Source organism: Salvelinus namaycush, chromosome 19 (assembly GCF_016432855.1).
Source record: "Salvelinus namaycush isolate Seneca chromosome 19, SaNama_1.0, whole genome shotgun sequence".
Taxonomy (NCBI): domain Eukaryota; kingdom Metazoa; phylum Chordata; class Actinopteri; order Salmoniformes; family Salmonidae; genus Salvelinus; species Salvelinus namaycush.
The window spans coordinates 18,071,130-18,096,686 of record NC_052325.1 but is presented as its reverse complement, the minus strand read 5'-3'; the positions used below and the strand labels follow the sequence as shown (position 1 = coordinate 18,096,686).

The following is a 25,557-nucleotide window of genomic DNA, read 5'->3' as shown; positions in this document are numbered from 1 at the left end:
CTTGCACGACAACACTAGGAAACTGAACATCCTCATTTTACAATCCCGGTGAGGGGAATAAAGTATTCATTTTAGAATAGGTGGTAATTCATAAAGAAGCACTGGCACCTCACCGTGATCAGCTAGCTACTCTTGAGGTATGGCTTCTTCTGATTTTGCTTACAGCTTACTGGCATCTCCTTCATTAATTCGATAAAGAAAAGTGCAATCAATGGCTTATTTTTCCCCTTTTCTGATAGTAGCCTTACTTGGCACACACCTTTCCAGTATTCTGATGGTACTGTCTGAAGTACAGTGACCCTAAAGGGCAAAGTAGTGTGTCAGGAGGACATCAAGAACCTAAACTCTGGAGTTCTCCCTGTGTGCATCCCAAATGGCACCCTATTCCCTTTATAGTGCACTATTGGCACCCTATTCCCTTTAAATAGGATGCCATTTGGGACTGTCTTAATGTGACACAAACCGTGCCATGACTGGGATTGGAGACTGTTCAGAGAGAGGAGACAAAGAACGTATAGAGAACATTAAGACTTTCCAAATGTAATTTCAATGCCTTTCCTATCCTCAGACTTTCAAAGGACGAAGGTTAGTATTGTTTTCATTGATTATATCTAGCAATTTCATGAACAGTCATTGACAATGGGCCACTGTCTTGTCTGTTCCAAAACTAACATTAAAATAAGTTCTAGGTTGTAGAAATGTGTTTAAACTAGACAGATAAGGTATTGTGGTTCAAATCCTTCTTTCAGGCATTTATAATACATAGACATTTTTCACTGCATTTTGTTTTAAGAATCAACATAACATTTGTTCAAAAGTATCACACATTTCCCTGACTTTGATGTGGTTAATGTGATTGTTTCCTAAACAACTTTCCTGACTTTTCCTTGATGATTTTCTAAGGATCAAATCCTATTCCCTATAGAGCACTACTTTTGACCTGGACTGATAGACACAGCCCCAGGCAGATAACCTTTCAGTCAGTCAGTCAGCCACCCACCCAGCCAGCCAGCCAGCCACCCACCCACCCAGTCAGCCCATCAAAAGTAGTGCACTATGTAGGGAATAGGGTGTCATCTGGTACACAACCCCAGGCAGAGGACCTTGCAGTCAGTAAGTCAGTCACCCAACCAGTCAGTCAGTCAGCCACACAGTCAGTCAGTCAGTTCCGCACACACAGGATAAATCCAGCTAGCAGAGGGATGAGGTTTAACAATAGAAGCCACAGAGTTACCACTAAGCTGGAGGAACTGGAGCATGGGTCTGGAAGAGAGGCAAAACACTTCCTTAATACCAAAAGGTCTATATAATGTATCTAGTTATATAAAGTATATATATGTGTTTGCATGAATATGGAAGGTAGGAAAGACAGGCATGGGAACTCACCAATAGGAACTCTCCTGGTACTATTGAGGGGAGGCAGCTGTTGTGGTGGAGGGCAGGCGCTACAGAAGTCTGAGCAGGCAGGACAGACGAGAACCCCGTTGTAGACCCAGTCATTAACACGCACACTAACTCTCAGCAGCTGACCGGTATGCACACACTGAAACTCAGTATCCTGCACCCATACTGTCAGACCCTGGGTAGAGCAAGACATCTGGAAACAACCACAATATAACATTTAAGTATTTGTTTTTTGTATGGGTTACTTTAAATATCTGCCTGTCACACATCTATAACAGGGTTACATATTTGTTAACCCAAAACACATAAATTAGACTGAGAATTTGTGATTCTGTAAGATCATATGATAAAAGGATGAGACTTAAAGGTGGTAAACATTATTAAGAAGACTCCCACAGTACATAGCTTGCAAAATATGGAAAAGTGACAAAACATAGATTGCAGAGATGCTGAAATGGAGATATCTATTTTATTTTTTACTTATTCTGCATTACCTTATAACAGCCACTTCCCCAGTCAGGGTAGGTCATGCGCCTGGTACACTGCTCCATGATGAAGGCTGTCTTCTGGTACAAACACACAGAGTCTGGACCATACTGCTCAGCTCCATAGTTCCTCCACCAATCTGGAAGCAGTGTCAGGTAGCCTACTCGTAAGTAGGGTTGCAAAATGACGGAACATTTCCCAGAAACACAATTTTCAGGTTTTCCATAAATCCCAGTTGGAAGATTCCCAGAATTGGGAGGGAATAAGCAGAGAGGGAACATGGAACACTCCAACAGGGAATCATCCAACTGGGAATCCTCCAGCTGGGGTTTCTGGAAAACCTGGGAATGTTGTGAATGTTTCCGGAATTTTGCAGACCTTCTAGTGAGTGAACAGTCTCAGAGTACATTATCCAAGGCCCAGCGGGGTCTGAGGCACCAAGAGGCAAGAACAATGCAAGAAGGAAATGGATATTACCGGGTTGGTTCTCCTGGACCCTGCAGTAGGAGTTGCGTTGGTACTCTCCACTCAGGTGCCAGCTGAACTCCTGGCTGAAGGGACAGTAGTCAGCGATCTCCACAGCTCCACCGTAGGAGGCAATGTCCCTCACAGAGACATCAGGGATATGGTCAAAGTACTGCAGGAGGGGAAGTGGACAAGATTTACTGTATGGACTATGCAGGTCACAAGTAGTCAACAACATCTTAAATAAAGACAATTTTAAATGTGTGTTTTGTTCATTTTTGTTGCCTTTTTTTGTTTGCTTGGGTGCAAGTGTTTAGTAAATCGTTGAGTGTCATACACTTGCAATATTTATGTTTGTCTTCTAATCCTCTGTAGTGGTCCAATAGGTTTCTGACACAGACTCTTGCTAGCACATGTGGTTATCACTGGGTGTATTGTCATAGCCTCGATTTCTAGACTTCGTGACTTTGAAGGATGGCATTGTGAGACTATTATTTTACCTGGTAGTCCAGGGGTAGGTCCTGAGGGTACTTCTGCAGGTTGCAGACAGCCACAGCCAGCTGGTCCTGCCTGCAGGTTAGCTGGAGGGGTGTGGCCCGCACTGTGTCACAGTAAGGGGTCACCACTTTACGACTGAAAAACAATAACACACCGAGGGTTGGATCAGGTAGAGCCACAGTTTGTCATTTAAATGTTTTTATTGTGTTTTTTTTTTACAGTTTGTTACAATTTCTAATAGAGTTTCTAAGGCTTGATGTTTGTGTTGACAGAAATGCTGACATATGTCTGGTGCTACTTTAAATTTGTTTAGAGGCATGCCATGTGACTAGACGTTTAGATGTTTCAGCCTGTTGTGTACAATAAGAAACCTTAACTCTGATTAGATACCTCCTTACCTCTGACGTTGCCTTTCAATCCAGAACTTACAGCTTTTCATCACAAAGTCACAGCCCAGGCCCTTGCCCCAGTCCAGCCTCTCTGCCATGCTGTAGTTGGCTCTGTACCAACTACATAGGAGACAAAGATGACCCGAACACATTGTACATCAAGTCAGGTAAACTCTTGAACTTCAATACAAATCATATGTCAAAGTCAAAAACTTTCAATCATGCCAATGCTCAAGAAAAAAGAGCCAAGTTGTTTAATAGTCAAAGCTCTTGAAATTACATCAAATGTAAAAGTCATTATTTTCTTGTATTCCATCTATTTTCTGGAAACAGTCAGCAACCTTACCCTGTGTCTTCCATGATGGCCAAGGTGATCCTAGAAAACACTCTGTTTTGTGTGTGCGATCCAGTCATTGCTTCGTTCTGTTATCAATACAAACAGGAGAATCATCCAAGTATCATATATAGATTAATAATGAACCTATATGAGCATATAAATGCTGACGATGAGTAGTGAACTATAGCTAAATAAGAAATACAGAATTCACAATAGTTATACAGACTATGAAACTGAGTGAAAGGGTATGGTGTGGTTAGGTCTATATCAGGAATTCCATTACAGACATCAGTTCTACTAGGCTGAGTAAAGATACACCACAAACGTAGGCTACACATATTGTACAGAAAGGAATCATTTCAGAGAACAGTAAAAACTAAGCACAGTACAATGCCCTCAATTTTCAGCCCTCCTTTTACCTCTAGTAGCCTCTTCTCCCAGTGGTTCAGCTCAGTACCCATCCCTCCCTGGTTCTCCAGCTCCATACCCTCCAGAATGGGACAGCCAAAGTGTCTCCTCGCTTCCTCCTGCCAACACATGCAGGGATACAGGACATAAACATTAACCACATTACAGGACAGGACAGTACAGGGCAGCGCAGCACAACAGAACAAAATAGCATAACACCACACAGAACAGCCCAGCATAGCCTCTACAAAGGGGACATGCTGTATCTACCCATGACAAATGCATGTAAATACATAATTCAATGGTGAGGAGGTTAAAACGAGGATTCTTACCACAACACGAGGCGTCACTAGAAGATGCACTTCATGACGGACCATCACTCCACCACGGATGTCCCATAATCGATTCACTCTACGAATCACTGCATCACTCCATTGATACAGACCTAAACTATAATAGAAAGCAAAAATAGTCTTAAATGTTAACAAAATGAATGAGAAAATACAATGCACAACAGAAAAACAATTACAATATCATCTAAGCCTACTGGTTATTACAAACAGCATGATTATAAAAACAAAGTCTGACAGCAGACGAAAATTATGAAGTATACATACCTCTCGTTGAATGCTGGTAGTCCACTTGCAAACCGAGGTGTCAATGGCTTGCCATTATAATCATGATAAAATGCAAACAGCCCTGCTGAAAAACCCTTTTGGACAGATACGTAAAGATTGCATTACTCAATCAATAATGAAATCTGTGTTGGACAGGTTCGATTGATTATCGTATTTATTTAAGTAATTCATGACTAGCTTTGCCCCAATAGGAATATAAAGTAGATTCCAATGCACCCACCAAGGCATGTATGATTTCGTGTTTGACGGTTGACAGCATGCTCTCAAACTCCTGAGGTTGGGTGGATATCATATTGGGGCACAGGTTGGCATATCCAGCAATGGGCCTGAAAAGGTAAAGAGAGTGAAACTGACATTATTATGATATCATTGGGTTAAAATACCTATTCAGGGGCCAATAACTACCATGTCACCTACCAGACCCAATCACTACCTAGGCAATCTGAAATATCCTAAAATGCTGCCATTCTAAAATATATTCTAAGGGTGTATATAACCAGGTGTGTATAAAGAGTAGGGGTGCAATGGTTCCCCAAACCCACTGTTCAGTTTCTGTACAGCAGGAATATTAAATGCTATTTACAATGTTGAGGATTCACAATGTTCCATGCATTGTCTGTTGTGACCAAATTGTTATGTTGCGCCTCTCAAGTTGACTCTGATGCTGCGTTTGTAACCATGTGGAAGGTGGGAATTGACCAGTTATGAATTCGTAAATACTACTTGGATTCATTTGCGTGATTTGAACTCGTTTAGAAACGCTGATTGGCTAATGGCCAACAAGCTGTGGCAACCAAAAACTAAAAGTACAGCTATCATACTTATAAAACAAAATATAGTTAAAAAAAGGAATTAATAGATTGTTTCTTTTAAATAATGTTTTCTTGTTGCATTTACAGTAATGGTTGAAAATGCTGTTAGAGGCCATTTCCTTAGTAGGTGACGTCAGAGGTTACCATGTGGGAGAAGTGGGTGCTCAGGGTGATAGACGAGTTTTCCACTAGTAATTACCAGTTTGAGATCCGATCAAGTGGATTTTCCAGTTGTATGTGGTAAATTCCCACTTCCCACTTGGTTACGAACGCACCATGACGCTGTCTCTTTCAGTGCCAGATGCTCACTCATAAAAGGGGGCGTGTCTGTAGCGTGGTACGGCTTCCACTCCGGGGTAATGTGATTTGACAATTAATTGAAAACTTCAGCTTTGGTTGGCTTACATAAAGCGGTTACTACCCGTTTTTTTTAAATGGGTCCAAGGAAGATCGTAATGTGGCTCGAGCACTTTCACGAGGTGCTGAAAGAAACCCCCTATTCCCAACTACCGAGAATGGGCGCAGATCCGCGACTTTAAACAAAAATATTAAAATAACCTACCTACCGCTCTTGTAATTTCTTTGGCCTGGTCAAATCAGCTGCCAAGGGCAGCTTGAATGCAGAGGTGAGAAGACGTGTTGTTTCTTTGCGTTTCCATCTTGCGCCGGTATACTGTGGTGATGTCGGCAAAAATGTGTCAACATATCAGAGGTGTTGGCAGCTGCATATGCTGTTGTCGTTTAGAGTTGGGACATACTGTTATCTTTTTATCCACAACTCTCTGTCCATCGCCGTTGTAATCTACTTGAAAGCAAAAAATTTCCCAAACTGGAGATTTAAATGGAGGACTACTAAACTACATGGAATTGCTTTAATAAGATCATACCAAGGATAATTTAGCTATTTGATTTGGAATTAAGACCCCTTGACGTATCAAAAACATATACAAACATATATATCAAAAGTTTGGACACACCTACTCATTCAAGGGTTCTCTTTATTTTTACTGTTTGCTACATTGTAGAATAATAGTGAAGACATCAAAACAATGAAATAACACACATGGAATCATGTAGTAACCCAAAAAAGTTAACCAAATCCAAATATATTTTATATTCTTCAACCTAGCCACCCTTTGCCTTGACAGCTTCGCACACCTAGCATTCTCATAACCAGCTTCATGAGGAAGTCACCTGTAATGCATTTCAAGTAACAGGTGTGCCTTGTGGAATTTTTTTCCTTCTTAATGCGTTTGAGCCAATCAATTGTGATGACGTGATGTGACTAATTAAACGTCGTAGGTAATTATTTGATAAACGGCAGTAATCACATTAATGATCCACAATTAACTCATTAGGAATTTGGGGCAACACGGGAAAAGTTGTTTACCGAGTTACTATCCTCCCAACTTAAACTATAAAGATGATCAAAATAGCTCTTACATCAATAAGTCAATTATTATTTCCTCATATCAGTCTCATTCTGAACGTCGTTGACCATGTAAATCTACACAAACCCTAATTTAAGTGATGAATCAGCGATACACTTAATTATTTATTTACTAACTAACTAAATCACACAGAAATACATAAAAACACATACAGTTTGGAAACTACGCTCACCGTAGTCAGAATATTTAGCCCCATAAGCGCTCATTCAGATTAGAAATGCAACATATATTTATGCGTAGATGTCTCTCTTTTGAAACCACTCAATCAGTCTATGGCGAGTAGTTCGATGTAAGTTTCTGGATGTCCACCAGAAGTCACAATGTCCTTAGTTGTATGCAACTTTGTCTTGGAGTGTTCGTTAGAATAGATACATCAGAGGTGTACCACCCGGTGGTGATGGGGGATCTATTCTTCTCTCCCGTCTTTGGTCAATTGTCCTAGACTACTTTACATGCAGAGCTGCAGACGGTGCATGTTTTGGTCTAGTCTTCATCTTTTTCACTCGTCGAGAGTTTCAGAGGGTCTTACCATTTTTTAGTCTTGGAGATTTAACCATTTCAACGTGTGGACCATGTCCTCACATTCTCTGGTCTGTATTTAAAGTCCTTTTAAGCACTCTGGCCTTGGACGGCGTTCCGTCCTGTTGACACAATGTCTGTGTTCACGTGGGCGTGGTTATTAACTGAGCCCAGGTTTATATGAAAAGCCATCTCATTTAGAAGGCTAAAATCACATTTCTATCTTTTCAAAAGTATTCTTAATCATTTATCTTATACAACATTTAGATGTAAACCTGATAAATAGCATGTGTCCACTTTCAGAGTCACAGTTATCTTGTTACATAGTCTTTCTGATAATTTTAATGACATCACAAAATAGACATACATTTTCTATATTCCATCCCTCATCATCCCCAACGTTTGAATGTTGAAACATATTGTCCCAGTGCCCGTTTGTTAATGTTGAAGTTTTGGCAAGAGTCTCTACACACAGCACATTCCTTTGTTCAATACTGCAGGGCAAGAGAGAGAAACTTTACGACCGGCGTTAAGTCATAAAACCATCCCAACTCCCCCCTTCCTCTCTAGTGGGAGAGAAGCGGGTGGAGGGGGTCTGGCAATCTGTCAGCCCTGTGCCAAGCTGTCAGCCCTATGCCAAGCTGATCTCTCCTCACCAAGGAGAGAGTCATGACATTGATGTGACAAGGAAGGGGTCGTACACATAAGATAGCCCTATTTCGTAAAAGACCAAGTCAATATTATGTCAAGAACAGCTCAAATAAGCAAAGAGAAATAACAGTCCATCATTACTTTAAGACATGAAGGCCAGTCAATCCAGAAAATGTCAATTCTTCAAGTGCAGTCGCAAAAACCATCAAGCGGTACGATGAATCTAGCTCTCATGAGGACCGCCTCAGGAAAGGAAGACCCAGCGTTACCTCTGCAGAGAATTATAGTTTTGGCAAGTCAGTTAGGACATCTACTTTGTGCATGACACAAGTCATTTTCCCAACAATTGTTTACAGACAGATTATTTCACTCATAATTCACTGTATCACAATTCCAGTGGGTCAGAAGTTTACATACACTAAGTTGACTGTGCCTTTAAACAGCTTGGAAAATTCCAGAAAATTATGTCATGGCTTTAGAAGCTTCATATGCTAATTGACATAATTTGAGTCAATTGGAGGTGTACCTGTGGATGTATTTCAAGGCCTACCTTCAAACTCAGTGCCTCTTTGCTTGACATTATGGAAAATCAAAATAATTCAGACAAGACCTCAGAAAAAAAATGGTAGACCTCCACAAGTCTGGCTCATCCTTGGAAGCAATTTCCAAACACCTGAAGGTACCACGTTCATCTGTACAAACAATAGTACGCAAGTATAAACACCATATGACCACGCAGCCGTCATACCACTCAGGAAGGAGACGCATTCTGTCTCCTATAGATTAACGTAATTTGGTGCGAAAAGTGCAAATCAATCCCAGAATAACAGCAAAGGACCGTGTGAAGATGCTGGAGGAAACGGTTACAAAAGTATCTCGATCCACAGTAAAATGAGTCCTATATCGACATAACCTGAAAGGCCGCTCAGCAAGGAAGATGTCACTGCTCCAAAACCGCCATAAAAAAGCCAGACTACGGTTTGCAACTGCACATGGGAACAAAGATCGTACTTTTTGGAGAAATGTCCTCTGGTCTGATGAAACAAAAATAAAACTTTTTGGCCATAATGCCCATTGTTATGTTTGGAGGAAAAGGGGGAAGCTTGCAAGCCGAAGAACACCACCCCAACTGTGAAGCACGGGGGTATCATCATGTTGTGGGGGTGCTTTGCAGCATGAGGGAGGAAAATTATGTGGTTATATTGAAGCAACATCTCAAGACATCAGTCAGGAAGTTAAAGCTTGGTCGCAAATGGCTCTTCCAAATGGACAATGACCCCAAGCATACTTCCAAAGTTGTGGCAAAATGGCTTAAGGACAACAAAGTCAAGGTATTGGAGTGGCCATCACAAAGCCCTGACCTCAAGCCTATAGAACATTTGTGGGCAGAACTGAAAAAACGTGTGCGAGCAAGGAGGCCTACAAACCTGACTCAGTTACAGCAGCTCTGTCAGGAGGAATGGGCCAGAATTCACCCAACTTATTGTGGGAAGCTTGTGGAAGGCTATCTGAAACATTTGACCCAAGTTAAACAATTTAAAGGCAATGCTACCAAATACTAATTGAGTGTATGTAATCTTCTGACCCATTGGGAATGTGATGAAAGAAATAAAAGCTGAAATAAATCATTCTCTCTACTATTATTCTGACATTTCAGTCTTAAAATAAAGTGGTGATCCTACATGACCTAAGACAGGGCATTTTAAGTAGGATTAAATAACAGCAATTGTGAAAAACTGAGTTTAAATGCATTTGGCTGAGGTGTATGTAAACTTCCGACTTCAACTGTATTTCCATATGTTATTTTATAGTTCTGATGTCTTCACTGTTATTCTACAATGTATACAATTGTAAAAATAAAAACTCTCGAATGAGTAGGTGTGTACAAACTTTTGACTGGTACTGCATGTAAACTCAGTAAAAAAAGAAACGTCCTCTCACTGTCAACTGCATTTATTTTCAGCAAACTTAACATGTGTAAATATTTGTATGAACATAACAAGATTCAACAACAGACATGAACTGAACAAGTTCCACAGACATGTGACTAACAGAAATTGAATAATGTGTCCCTGAAAAAAGGGGGGGGGATCAAAATCAAAAGTAACAGTAGCTGGTGTGGCCACCAGCTGCATTAAGTACTGCAGTGCATCTGCTCATGGACTGCACCAGATTTGCCAGTTTTTGCTTTGAGATGTTACCCCACTCTTCCAAGGCACCTGCAAGTTCCCGGATATTTCTGGGGGGGAATGGCCCTAGCCCTCACCCTCCGATCCAACAGGTCCCAGACGTGCTCAATGGGATTGAGATCTGTCATGGCTAGCGAAGAGCCCAGAACACTAACATTCCTGTCTTGCAGGAACGAGCAGTATGGCTGGTGGCATTGTCATGCTGGAGGGTCATGTCAGGATGAGCCTGCTGGAAGGGTACCACATGAGGGAGGAGGATGTCTTCCCTGTAACATACAGAGTTGACATTGCCTGCAATGACCACAAGCTCAGTCCGATGATGCTGTGACACACCACCCCAGACCTCCACCTCCAAATCGATCCCGCTCCGGAGTACAGGCCTTGGTGTAATGCGCATTCCTTCAACGATAAATGCGAATCCGACCATCACCCCTGCTGAGACAAAACCGCGACTCGTCAGTGAAGAGCACTTTTTGCCAGTCCTGTCTTGTCCAGAGATGGTGGGTTTGTGCCCATAGTTGTTGTTGCCGGTGATGTCTGGTGAGGACCTGCCTTACAACAGGCCTACAAGCCCTCCGTACAGCCGCTCTCAGCCTATTGCAGACAGTCTGTGCACTGATGGAGGGATTGTGTGTTCCTGGTGTAACGTTGGCAGTTGTTGCCATCCTGTACTTGTCCCGCAGGTGTGATGTTCAGATGTACCGATCCTGTCCATGTGTTGTTACACGTGGTCTGCTACTGCGAGGACGAACAGCTGTCCATCCTGTCTCCCTGTAGCGCTGTGGTGTCTCACAGTACGGACATTGCCAGTTATTGCCCTGGCCACATCTGCAGTCCTCATGCCTCCTTGCAGCATGTTCACGCAGATGAGCAGGGACCCTGGGCATCTTTCTTTTGGTGTTTTTCCAGAGTCAGTAGAAAGGCCTCTTTAGTGTCCTAAGTTTTCATAACTGTGACCTTAATTGCCTACCGTCTGTAAGCTGTTAGTGTCTTAACGACCGTTCCACAGGTGCATGTTCAGTAATTCAAATCAAATGTATTTATTTGTCACGTGCGCCGAATACAACAGGTGTAGACCTTACAGTGAAATGCTTACTTACAGGCTCTAACCAATAGTGCGAAAAAAAGGTATGTGTGTGTGTAAGTAAAGAAATAAAACAACAGTAAAAAGACATGAAAATAACAGCAGCAAGGCTATATACAGACACTGGTTAGTCAGGCTTATTGAGGTAGTATGTACATGTAGGTATGGTTAAAGTGACTATGCATATGATGAACAGAGAGTAGCAGGAGCGTAAAAAGAGGGGTTGGCGGGACACAATGCAGATAGCCCAGTTAGCCAATGTGCGGGAGCACTGGTTGGTCGGCCCAATTGAGGTAGTAAGTACATGAATGTATAGTTAAAGTGACTACGCATATATGATAAACAGAGTAGCAGCAGTGTAAAAAGAGGGTTGGGGGGGGGGGGGGGGGGGGGGGGGAGGTACACAATGCAAATAGTCCGGGTAGCCATTTGATTACCTGTTCAGGAGTCTTATGGCTTGGGGGTAAAAACTGTTGAGAAGCCTTTTTGTCCTAGACTTGGCACTCCAGTACCGCTTGCCATGCGGTAGTAGAGAGAACAGTCTATGACTGGGGTGGCTGGGGTCTTTGACAACTTTTAGGGCCTTCCTCTGACACCGCCTGGTGTAGAGGTCCTGGATGGCATGCAGCTTTGCCCCAGTGATGTACTGGGCCGTACGCACTACCCTCTATAGTGCCTTGCGGTCGGAGGCCGAGCAGTTGCCAGTCAGGATGCTCTCAATATTGCAGCTGTAGAACCTTTTGAGGATCTCAGGACCCATGCCAAATCTTTTTAGTTTCCTGAGGAGGAATAGGCTTTGTCGTGCCCTCTTCACGACTGTCTTGATGTGTTTGGACCATTCTAGTTTGTTGTTGATGTAGATAAAGGAACTTGAAGCTCTCAACCTTCTCCACTACAGCCCCGTCGATGAGAATGGGGGTGTGCTCGGTCCTCCTTTTCCTGTAGTCCACAATCATCTCCTTAGGTCTTGATTACGTTGAGGGATAGGTTGTTATGCTGGCACCACCCGGCCAGGTCTCTGAACTCCTCCCTATAGGCTGTCTCGTCGTCGTCGGTGATCAGGCCTACCACTGTTGTGTCGTCTGCAAACTTAATGATGGTGTTGGAGTCGTGCCTGGCCACGCAGTTGTGGGTGAACAGGGAGTACAGGAGGGGACTGAGCACGCACCCCCGGGAAGCTCCAGTGTTGAGGATCAGCATGGCAGATGTGTGGCTTCCTATCCTTACCACCTGACGGCTCGTCAGGAAGTCCAGGAACCAGTTGCAGAGGGAGGGGCTTAGTCCCAGGATCCTTAGCTTAGTGATGAGCTTTGAGGGTACTATGGTGTTGAACGCTGAGCTGTAGTCAATGAATAGCATTCTCACATAGGTGTTCCTTTTGTCCAGGTGGGAAAGGGCAGTATGGAGTGCAATAGAGATTGCATCATCTGTGGATCTGTTTGGGCGGTATGCAAATTGGAGTGAGTCTCGGGTTCCTGGAATAATGGTGTTGATGTGAGCCATTACCAGCCTTTCAAAGCACTTCATGGCTACGGACGTGAGTGCTACGAGTCTGTAGTCATTTAGGCAGGTTGCCTTTGTGTTTTTGGGCACAGGGACTATGGTGGTCTGCTTGAAACATGTTGGTATTACAGACTCAATCAGGGACATGTTGAAAATGTCAGTGAAGACACCTGCCAGTTGGTCAGCACATGCCCGGAGCACACATCCTGGTAATCCGTCTGGCCCCGCAGCCTTGTGTATGTTGACCTGTTTAAAGGTCTTACTCACGTCGGCTACGGAGAGCCTCAGTGTTGCTTGCCTCGAAGCGAGCATAGAAGTGATTTAGCTCGTCTGGTAGGCTCGTGTCACTGGGCAGCTCGCGGCTGTGCTTCCCTTTGTAGTCTGTAATAGTTTGCAAGCCCTGCCACATAAGACGAGCGTCGGAGCCCGTGTAGTATGATTCAATCTTAGCCCTGTATTGACGCTTTGCCTGTTTGATGGTTCGTCGCAGGGCATAGCGGGATTTCTTGTAAGCGTCCGGGTTAGAGTCCCGCATCTTGAAAGCGGCAGCTCTACCCTTTAGCTCAGTGCGAATGTTGCCTGTAATCCATAGCTTCTGGTTGGGGTATGGACGTACAGTCACTGTGGGGACGTCGTCCTCGATGAACTTATTCATAAAGCCAGTGACTGATGTGGTGTATTCCTCAATGTCATCGGAAGAATTCCGGAACATGTTCCAGCTTGTGATAGCAAAACAGTCCTGTAGTTTAGCATCTTCATTGAACAAGCATGGGAAATAGTGTTTAAACCCTTTAAAAATGAAGATCTGTGACGTTATTTGGATTATTCCGAATTATCTTTGAAAGACAGGGTCCTGAAAAAGGGACATTTATTTTTTTGCTGAGTTAATATATTTTTTACATGAATTGAACTGCTTATTTTTGCCAGTAAACAGTCTAAGCCCTGCTTATGTCAAGGAAAGGGGGGTATAAGAAAAGAAAAAAAGAAAAAAAATTGAAGTATCAAAAGAAAATATCTGGAGACGATTTTCATCAAGGATCTCTGTACTTTGCTTGGTTCATCTTTCCCTCGATCCTGACTAGTCTCCCAGTCCCTGCTCCTGAAAAACATCTCCACAGCATGATGCTGCCACCACCATGCTTCACCGTAGGGATGGTGCCAGGTTTCCTCCAGACGTGACGCTTGGCATTCAGGCCAGAGTTCAATCTTGGTTTCATCAGACCAGAGAATCTTGTTGCTCATGGTCAGAGTCCTTTAGATAAACTCCAAGCGGGCTGTCTGTCATGCTTTTTACTGAGGAGTGGCTTCCGTCTGGCCACTCTACCACAAAGGCCTGATTGGTGGAGTGATGCAGAGATAGTTGTCCTTCTGGTTCTCCCATCTCCACAGAGGACCTCCAGACCTGTTTTTGCTTTGTCATTATTGCGTATTGTGAATATTTAATACATTTTAGAATAAGGCTGTAAAGTAACAGAATGTGGAAAAAGTCAAGGGGTCTGAATACTTTCCGAAGGCACTGTATATCTGAGAGATATCAGAAATATCTAGGAAACATATTTATTTTACATGTATTTAACCCCTTATTTTTTGTCACTAAACAGTCTCTGTTAATAATTCCATATTTCTTTTTGACTGGTACCGGGGGACCTTCAGACGAGTCTTGTGAGCGTCCTAGAGCAAAGCAAGAGTCTCACCTTTACACAGAGAGGTCATACTAGTGTGTAGCCCAAACTGTTGGCACACCACAGACAGAAGTTGGCAGATCGCCTGTAGCAACTTCAGACGAGTCCCAAGACACTTGTGGGGTTTGTAGAGCAAAACGTGTTCGTGAGAGTCATCTTTCCATAGAGGGGTCATAATAGTTTGTAGGCCAAACCGTTCAGACGCTACAGATGATATTCGGGATGTCTCATGATCTGACAAACACTGCTCTTTCAAAGGTGGATGCAAAAAAGCTGATATCTCTAGTTTAAACTGACAGATTGTTACGGGGATTTTTTATTATGCTAATTAGATTTCTGCGGCCTTAGGAGTTAATGTATTTATTCAGGTTCACATTGTGGACCGAACTGAGGTTCCCGTTCCGAATAGTTCGGGAACGAATACGTGTACCGTTACATACATAAGCATTTCGCTACACTCGCAATAACATCTGCTAACCATGTGTATGTGGCCAATAAAATCTGATTTGACATTCCTAATAAAGATGTACCGTTACACCCCTAATAAAAGGTGTATAGGGTTGCAGGCTTACCTGTCCAGCTCAGACTCCAGCTGACAGTATGCAGCATAGGCCACAATGTTCTCCTGTCCACAGCGTTCTGTAGTCACCCCGCTGACGTAGAGGACAAAGTCAGCCCCCTCCACCCCCTTCCCGTCCGGAGGCCCTGCCGAGCCACACGACCTCCCTGTCTCGCTGCACACCTTGCATTGCTGGAAATCCGATACACAGAATATCATTTTTATTTCATTTTAGTTATTTAACCTGTATTTAAACAGGAAAGTCACATTGTGACCCAGGTGTCCTTTACAGGTGAGCCCTGAATCTACAAGTAAGACTTGAAATACCTTGCATTACTGAAAATCACATGGACATAATAATAACATCATCAAAGTACAGTACTCAAGACCAACATCATCCAACCTTTCTATAGGCCTACCAGTTGAGCATCCTTTTTTAAATACATATTTTATTGATAGGGATAGATGGATTAAGCAGGGAGAGAGAAGGAAGACCGGTGTGTCCGGAATTGGATCCCACGCAGGCATGTGGATCGCATGTGCGTCAAGGGCGGTTTCCTATCATTCCATTTAACCTTGGTTAGTCTCATTGAGAATGTCTTTTGCAAGAAGGCCAAGCTTAAAAGGTGAGGCCAAGCTTAAAAGGTGAGTAACATGCAATAGAGGTCGTCCTTTGTGCTCAGTTGGAAGAGAATGGCCCTTGTAACGCCAGAGTAGTGGGTTCGATTCCCGGGACCACCCATACATAAAATGTAAGCACACGACTAAGTCTCTTTGGATAAAAGTGACTGCTAAATGAAATACAGTGGCAATAAAAAGTATGTGAACCCTTTGGAAATACCTGGATTTACGCATAAATTGGTCATAAAATTAAATTTGATCTCCATCTTAGTCACAACAACAGACAAACCCAGTCTGCTTCAACTAATAACACACAAATTTATGTATTTTTCTTGTCTATATTGAATACATAATTTAAACATTCACAGTGTAGGTGGGAAAAAGTATGTGAACCCCAAGGCTAATGACCTCTCCAAAAGCTAATTGGAGTCAGGAGTTAGCTAACCTGGAGTACAATCATTGAGACGAGATTGGAGATGTTGGCTAGAGCTGCCCTGCCCTATAAAACAAATATAAAAAACTCACAAAATTATTCACAAGAAGCATTGCCTGATGTGAACCATACCTCTAACAAAAGAGATCTCAGAAGACCCAAGATTAAGAATTGTTGACTTGTATAAAGCTGGAAAGGGTTACAAAAGTATCTCTAAAAGCCTTGATGTTCATCAGTTCACGGTAAGACAAATGGTCTATAAATGAAGAAAGTGCAGCACTGTTGCTACTCTCCCTAGGAGTGGCCGTCCTGCAAAGATGACTGCAAGAGCACAGCGCAGAATGCTCAATGAGGTAAAGAAGAATCTTAGAGTGTCAGCTAAAGACTTAGAAATCTCTGGAACATGCTAACATCTCTGTTGACGAATCTACTAAATTCAGCAAAAAAAATAAATGTTCCTTTTTCAGGACCATGTCTTTCAAAGATAAGTTATTTGGATTTTTACAAATTAACAGATCTTCATTGTAAAGGGTTTAGACATTGTTTCAATGTCTTGTTCAATGAATCAAACAATTAATGAACATGCACCTGTGGAACGGTCGTTACGACACTAACAGCTTACAGACGGTAGGCAATTAAGGCCACAGTTATGAAAACTTAGGACACTAAAGAGGCCTTTCTACTGACTCTGAAAAACACCAAAAGAAAGATGCCCAGGGTCCCTGCTCATCTGCGTGAACGTGCCTTGGGCATGCTGCAAGGACGCATGAGGACTGCAGATGTATGTGGCCAGGGCAATAAATGGCAATGTCCGTACTGTGAGACGCCTAATACAGCGCTACAGGGAGACAAGACAGACAGCTGATTGTCCTCGCAGTAGCAGACCACGTGTTACAACATCTGCACAGGATCGGTACATCCGAACATCACACCTGCGGGACAGGTACAGGATGGCAACAACTGTCCGAGTTACACCAGAAACAGACAATCCCTACATCAGTGCTCAGACTGTCTGCAATAGGCTGAGAGAGGCTGGACTGAGGGCTTGTAGGCCTGTTGTAAGGCAGGTTGTCACAAGACATCACCGGCAACAACGTCACCTATGGGCACAAACCCACCATCGCTGGACCAGACAGGACTGGCAAAAAGTGCTCTTCACTGACGAGTCGCGGTTTTGTCTCAGCAATGGTTAGATTCGTGTTTATCGTCTAAGGAATGAGCGTACACTGATATCTCTACTCTGGAGCGGGATCGATTGGAGGTGGAGGGTCACAGCATCATTGAACTGAGCTTGTTGTCATTGCAGGCAATCTCAACTCAGTGCGTTACAGGGAAGACATCCTCCTCCCTCATGTGGTACCCTTCCTGCAGGCTCATCCTGACATGACCCTCCAGCATGACAATGCCACCAGCCATACTGCTCATTCTGTGCGTGATTTCCTGCAAGACAGGAATGTCAGTGTTCTGCCATGGCCAGCGAAGAGCCCGGATCTCAATCCCATTGAGCACATCTGGGACCTGTTGGATCGGAGGGTGAGGGCTAGGGCCATTCCCCCCCAGAAATGTCTGGAAACTTGCAGGTGCCTTGGTGGAAGAGTGGGGTAACTTCTCACAGCAATAACTGGCAAATATGGTGCAGTCCATGAGGAGATGCAAAACAGTACTTAATGCAGCTGGTGGCCACACCAGATACTGACTGTTACTTTTGATTTTGACCTCTTTGTTCAGGGCCACATTATTCCATTTCTGTTAGTCACATGTCTGTGGAACTTGTTCAGTTTATGTCTCAGTTGTTGAATCTTGTCATGTTCATACAAATATTTACACATGTTAAGTTTGCTGAAAATAAACGCAGTTGACAGTGAGAGGATGTTTCTTTTTGTGCTGTGTTTATATAAAAAAACACAAAATAAGAATGGTGTTTATGGGAGGACACCACGGAAGAAGCCACTGCTTTCGCAAAAGTGCACCTGGATGTTCCACAGCGCTCCTGACAAAGTATTCTGTGGACAGATTAAACTAAACTTGAGTTGTTTGGAAGGAACACACAACACTGTGTGTGGAGAAAAAAAAAGGCACAGCACACCAACATCAAAACCTCATCCCAACTGTAAAGTATGGTGAAGGGAGCATCATGCTTTGGAGCTGCTTTACTGCCTCAGGGCCTGGACAGCTTGCTATCATCGACGGAAAAATGAATTCCGTAGTTTATCAAGACATTTTGCAGGATAATGTAAGGCTATCTGTCCGCCAATTGAAGCTCAACAGAAGTTGGGTGATGCAACAGGACAACGACCCAAAACACAGAAATAAATCAACAACAGAATGGCTTCAATAGAAGAAAATACACCTTGAGTCCTGACCTCAACCCGATTGAGATGCTGTGGCATTTATGCAGAAGTCCAGGTATTTCCAAAGGGTTCACATACTTTTTCTTGCTACTGTATATTATATTAGTTAAGACAAAAGCTCCTGGAGTGGTTTAAATAAATGCGTGCCTCAAATGACCCTTGACTCGGAAGGGCTAATCATGTTTGAGGCGGTCAGGTCAGTGAGTAGGCACTCCAACCTAAGCCGTATCATAATCCACATTTTGCTGAACTGGCGTAGGATGCAATAGCTAATCCCATAACTCCAGAATGGTCCAGGGGTGCCCGGGTGGACAACGTATGAGTTATTTTTTAACTGTATTTTTTATTAACCCACCCACCCTCTTCGGAGAACACAAATATTTGGTGTTACAGCTTTTTTGCAACATATACAAAAATTGTACATATCGCACTTTATATATACTGTACATTTTACATACTTGATACTTTTACATACAGCAATCATATTACAATAATACATTACCGAATATGAGCTCTTTATTCCTACCCCCCCAGCCACTCAGCCCATCCCACCTATCACCCTAGACCTTCCTCATTTGGTTTCCATGTGCCATATATTTTTCAATTGTGCTGTTAAGTTTTACATGAATTTTGAACCTTTTTAAATCACAGTATCCACAGATTGTGAGCTAAAGATGAAAAAACTGTCTATGAGTATTATTATTATATTATTGATTGATTGACTATGGCTTTCCAAATCGCCCAACACTGTTATTTTTAAGGTTCATTTTAAGTGAATGTTGTGATTTTTTAACCATTCCTGAACCTGTGACCAGAAAAAAGCTACATAGGGGCAGAATAAATGATCTAGTAATTTTGTCTCTTTACAGTAAAATCTAGAGCTGAGATTGTTGTATGCCCCCTATATATATATATATATATATTAGCATTCTGTTAGTGTCAAGGATTTTGTATAATAATACATTGAAAAATCAAGTGTCGTTTTTTGTATTAGTTCATATACCATGTGCCATGGAATTGGTACATCAAAAATCTCCCATTTATTTTGGAATGAATGTGTGACATAGCAATTTTTAAACAAAGGATGAGCATTTCTTAATAATCTACTGGAGAACCAGTTCACGTTTAAGTATAACTTATGTATGAGTGACGCTTTTAGTGAGAGGTTTAATGTTTTAATATTTAAATCATTTTAGCCCCCCAAACTCATATTCATTATATAAATAGCCATGTAACATTTTTTCTGGTTGAATTTTTTCTGGCTTAGCTTTCCAAATAAAGTGATTTGTTTTGCTCATATGATTTAAAAAACGAATTGTCTGGAGTAAGCAGCACCATTAGTAAAAGGGTAAACTGTGATAGGACCAAAGAGTTAATCAATGTGATTATTCCATTAATAGATACGTATTTACCTCTCCATGGTTGCAGAATCTTATCTATTTTTTCCCCCAAACTGGTTGTGGTAAGTTAATTTATATATTTTTCAGATATGAATACCAAGTATGTCTACTTTACCATCCTTCCATGTTATTGGTAAACTACAAGGTAGTGTAAACATTATGTCTTTTAAACAATCCAATACATAACATGTTACTCTTGTCATAATTGGGTCTTAGTCCTGAAAGGCTAGAAAAGTGATCAAGATCTTCAATGAGACCATGATCCTAATTGTGGTCTTACGAAAAAACAAGTCTTCGGCATACATTAACACTTTTGTTTTTAACTCCCGGAATTCTAACCCTTTGATGTTCTTGTTGGATCTGACTCTTAATAGCTAGCATTTCGATGGCCATAATAAATAGATATGGAGACACCTGACAGCCCTGTTTTACTCCTCTTAACAGCTCAATACTTTCTGAGAAGTAACCATTATTTACTATTTTACATCTGGGGTTGCTGTACATAACTTTAACCCATTGTACAAGATTCACCAAAATTAAAGTAGTCCAGGCATTTATATATAAATTCTAGTCGTACTTTATCAAACGCCTTTTCAAAATCTGCTATGAAGACAATGCCTGGCATCTTTGATGTTTCACAATGTTTAATTGTTTCAAGTAATTGTCGTATATTATCTCCAATATATTGTCCATGTAAAAAACCTGTCTGATCAGGATGAACAATATCTGGTAAAACCTTTTTTATTTTATGTGCGTATGAGTTGTCCATATGGATAGTGGATAGTAGTGGGCAATGTATGAGTTGTCTGTATATGTAGTGGATAGTAGTGGGCAATGAATGTGGACCAAAGACATGATTGTGGAAGAACAGGCATCCCTAATGACAATGTACATGCCATTTTTCATCAATAATAAATCACAAGGTAATAACGGCGACCAATAACAGTAACCAACACTGACTAAATAGGTTGGTTGATAGACTAGTTATTAGTAATACCTACTCTATCAACCAACCTACCTGGTCACTACACCTCAGTGACGTAGACAGACCTGCAGATGATGCTCAGGAACAATGACGGGTCCACACTTTGTGATGTCTGCACATGATCCCTGGCAGTAGCGGTGAGGGTCATCTTTCTTCCTCAGATACTGATTGGTCACACATTGTCTGAACAGGAACAGACAATTTTATATTGCAAGAGAAAAATACTGACCCTCTGATCGAGCCTTGTTTAAGGTCTATTCATTAAAATAGATTATCTTGAACATCTTAAAATGCTACACACCCCAATTGAATTACAAACGTGAAATGATTATATTTTCTTTTTGAGATTAGAACATGTTATTGGACTGTGTTGGAGGGTGATGGGAGGTGAGCTCTCTACCTGCTGAGTAGTATAGGCCCTGATTTCCGGCGAACCTGAAAAACCTTCTGTAAATAATCAATTGCTTGTGGAAAAAGTTTATCCTGTAGAAAACAAAAAGGGAGTACCTATGATACCAGCAGCCAGCTAGGATACACAAAACATAATATTAGCCTGGTGCAACAAAACTTAAAAAAGGTAAGATCATCATGTAGATGTGATAAACATGACACACATATATACATACACACTTTATATATATACACACACACTGAGATTACAGTAATGGAAAAAGTGAACCAGCACCACTACCACGCCTCTCTGTGGCTCCTCACAGCCCACATCATACACTCCTCCCCAGGGTGGGGTGGGGTGGGGTGGGGTGGGGTGGGGTGGGGTGGGGTCTGTCTGTCTGTCTGTCTGTCTGTCTGTCTGTCTGTCTGTCTGTCTGTCTGTCTGTCTGTCTGTCTGTCTGTCTGACTGACTGACTGACTGACTGACTGACTGACTGACTGACTGACTGACTGACTGACTGACTGACTGACTGACTGACTCTCTCTCTCTCTCACACTCACACACACACACACACACACACACACACACACACACACACACACACACACACACACACAGTTGAAGTCGGTAGTTTACATACACTTAGGTTGGAGTCATTAAAACATGTTTTTCAACCACTCCACAAATTTCTTTTTAACAAATTAGTTTTGGCAAGTTGGTTAGGACATCTACTTTGTGCATGACACGAGTCATTTTTCCAACAATTGTTAACAGACAGATTATTTCACTTATAATTCACTGTATCACAATTCCAGTGGGTCAGAAGTTTACATACACTAAGTTGACTGTGCCTTTAAACAACTTGGAAAATTCCAGAAAATTATGTCATGGCTTTAGAAGCTTCTGATAGGCTAATTGACAGTCAATTGGAGGTGTACCTGTGGATGTATTTTAAGACCTACCTTCAAACTCAGTGCCTCTTTGCTTGACATCATGGGAAAATCAAAAGAAATCAGCCAAGACCTCAGAAAAAAAATTGTAGACCTCCACAAGTCTAGTTCATCCTTGCGAGCAATTTCCAAACGCCTTAAGGTACCACGTTCATCTGTACAAACAATAGTATGCAAGTATAAACACCATGGGACCACGCAGCCGTCATACCGCTCCGGAAGGAGGCGTGCTCTGTTTCCTAGAGATGAAAGTAATTTGGTGCAAAAAATGGAAATCAATCCCAGAACAACAGCAAAGGACCCTGTGAAGATGCTGTAGGAAATAGATACAAAAGTATCTATATTCACTGTAAAACAAGTCATATATCGACATAACCTGAAAGGCCACTCAGCAAGGAAGAAGCCACTGCTCCAAAACCGGCATTAAGAAAAGTCATACTACGGTTCGCAACTGCACATGGGGACAAAGATCGTACTTTTTGGAGAAATGTCCTCTGGTCTGATGAAACAAAAATAGAACTGTATGGCCATAATGACCATTGTTATGTTTGGAGGAAAAAGGGGGAACCTTGCAAGCCGAAGAACACCATCCCAACTGTGAAGCACGGGGGTGGCAGCATCACGTTGTGGGGATGCTTTGCTGCAGGAGGGACTGGTGCACTTCACAAAATAGATGGTGGCATGAGGGAGGGAAATTATGTGGCTATATTGAAGCAACATCTCAAGACATCAGTCAGGAAGTTAAAGCTTGGTCGCAAATGGCTCTTCCAAATGGACAATGACCCCAAGCATACTTCCAAAGTTGTGGCAAAATGGCTTAAGGACAACAAAGTCAATGTATTGGAGAGGACATCACAAAGCCCTGACCTCAATCCTATTGAAAATTTGTGGGCAGAACTGAAAAAGCGTGTGCGAACAAGGAGGCCTACAAACCTGACTCAGTTATACCAGCTCTGTCAGGAGGAATGGGCCAAAATTCACCCAACTTATTGCGGGAAGCTTGTGGAAGGCTACCCAAAACGTTTGACCCAACCTTTAAACATTTAAAGGCAATGCTACCAAATGCTAATTGAGTGTATTTTAAACTTCTGACCCACTGGGAATGTGATGAAAGAAATAAAAACTGAAATAAATCATTCTGACATTTCACATTCTTAAAATAAAGTGCTTATCCTAACTGACCTAAGACAGGGAATTTTCACTAGGACTTAATGTCAGGAATTGTGAAAAACTGAGTTTAAATGCATTTGGCTAAGGTGTATGTAAACTTCCGACTTCAACCAGACACACGTCAATGAGAAAGAGCCCTGACCTCATTCACACCAACATACCTTCACAAGTCTTCTTTTATCTGAGGTTAACCTTTGGAAGAAGACATAACATGTATACAATAACATTGAGATCGGTTTACGGTAAGGCCAGGAACACATTTATAAACTCTGAGAATAGTAGGACAGAAATAAACTTACTTTTCCACACTTGAATCATAAATTATTTTTATCTTTAATTGTTGATCAGAGCTTCTTTTGGTTAATCTTTCCGACTTCAGATATACTTTATGGACAACCTAGAAGAAGAAGCATTGTTGAAAGCAAAGCAGCTACTGTATTATCATCAGTGGTGTAAAGTACTTAAGTAAAAATACTTAAAAGTACAACTTAAGTCGTTTTTGGGGGTATCTGTACTCGTACTCGTTACATTTTGAATGCTTAGCAGGACAGGAAAATTGCTTAATAATTCACACACTTATCAAGAGAACATCCCTGGTCGTCCTTACTGCCCCTGATCTGGCAGACTCACCAAACACATGCTTTGTTTGTAAATTATGTCGGATCGTTGGTGCATGCCCCTGGCTATCCGTAAATAAAAATAAAATTAAAAAATTATGCCGTCTGGTTTGCTTTATAAGGAATTTGAAATTATTTTAATTTTTTATTTTAATACTTAATTATATTTAAAACCAAATACGTTTAGACTTTTACTCAAGTAGCATTTTACTGGGTGACTTTCACTTTTACTTCAGTAACTTTCTATTAATGTATCTTTATTTTTTCTCAAGGTATAGTATCTTTACTTTTATGACAATTGGGTACTTTTTCCACCACTGATTATCATGTAGAAACACCTTAAGATGAGTGAACCAATTGATTAGCATCGTTTTTTTCATGTAAAGAATACATTTAAGTGCATGCATTAAATGAAACGTTTAGTAATTTGAGAGGAAATAGCTCAAATGTTAAGATAATCGACATGGAACGCCCCTATTGACATGGCTCGAGCGCCCTCCTTGGTTAATTGATTCCTTACGACAAAATAGCGATAAACGACACTTACCTCCGACAGAGATGGGACTTGATGTTTACACGTATGACAATGCACAAACAAAAATAGAAGTGAGAAAGTGAAAATACGTCTCAGTGACCCAAACAGCTTCCAAAAGCGTCTCAGCTCCGTCGCCATCATATGTCCAGCGACAGTCGTGATTCAAATCCTGTTTCATTCATCGCTATCTACATAATCACAACTCACATAGATAACTATGCCGTTCCCCACTATGTTATTGATAGGTATGTATCTTATTATTCCTCATTAGGACGGCGAAACCCACTTTACTCGTGTGTTACTTGCTAGCTTTAGCCTTTAGTTTAGCCAAAGATTTTTTATAACTCACCCTGCCAAAGATCATTGTTCTATCTGTGACCCTGGTTACATCGCCACTTCCGGGTCGTCAGATTTTCCTGAAAAAAGCTTCACAACAAAAGTCTTCTATCTGAGCAATACAAGGGCTGCATGCTAAACGGTAAACAATATTTCTAACCACACCGGTAATGTCTCCAAGAATGTTCATGTCATGTGTAAAAATGGAACAAAAATGTCCATGAAATTGTATATTTTTTATTAACTTTTCATTGACATATTACATAGTGTGGACATTCAGTGCACTGAGTCAGACAGACATAATAGAAATTAGGATGTGAATTTTATTTAATTTTATTACACAGTAGCCTATAGTGACAGACATGCCATATGACATTTTAATTTAAAATGGACGGTCGGGGCTTCTTCATTTGTTTTGAGTCTTTGTTGGTGTTTTATTGGGATCCCCATTGCAAAAGCAGCAGCTACCCTTCCCGGGGTCCACACAAAACATGAAACATGACATATTACAGAACATGAATAGACAACAACTCAAAGACAGAACCACATACTACATGGGGGTGCTTCTTGCAGGAGGGTAGTCACAGAGCAGATGCAGTGGGATGTTTGTTCTGTCCACAACACCAAGAGTGTGTTCATGGAATTGAATAGGAAAACAATCAGATTAGACAAAACGTTGTGAAAAAACAG

The 25,557-nt window shown here is 41.7% G+C and overlaps 1 protein-coding gene across 1 annotated transcript; it reads right to left on the bottom strand.

The window, feature by feature from the left end:
- Window positions 1-994: 994 nt before the first annotated feature.
- lmln (leishmanolysin-like (metallopeptidase M8 family)) lies at window positions 995-24,884 on the bottom strand. The gene is made up of 17 exons (XM_039014048.1): window positions 24,544-24,884; window positions 23,679-23,776; window positions 23,541-23,571; window positions 21,266-21,348; window positions 20,931-21,048; window positions 15,089-15,267; window positions 4,846-4,951; window positions 4,605-4,699; window positions 4,320-4,437; window positions 3,999-4,106; window positions 3,589-3,665; window positions 3,252-3,362; window positions 2,856-2,988; window positions 2,368-2,527; window positions 1,899-2,029; window positions 1,387-1,597; window positions 995-1,263 (listed from the first exon to the last, which is right to left on the bottom strand). Exons 1-17 carry the CDS (start codon window positions 24,670-24,672, stop codon window positions 1,163-1,165), a joined length of 1,989 nt encoding a protein of 662 aa, XP_038869976.1. The 5' UTR covers window positions 24,673-24,884; the 3' UTR covers window positions 995-1,162.
- Window positions 24,885-25,557: the final 673 nt, after the last annotated feature.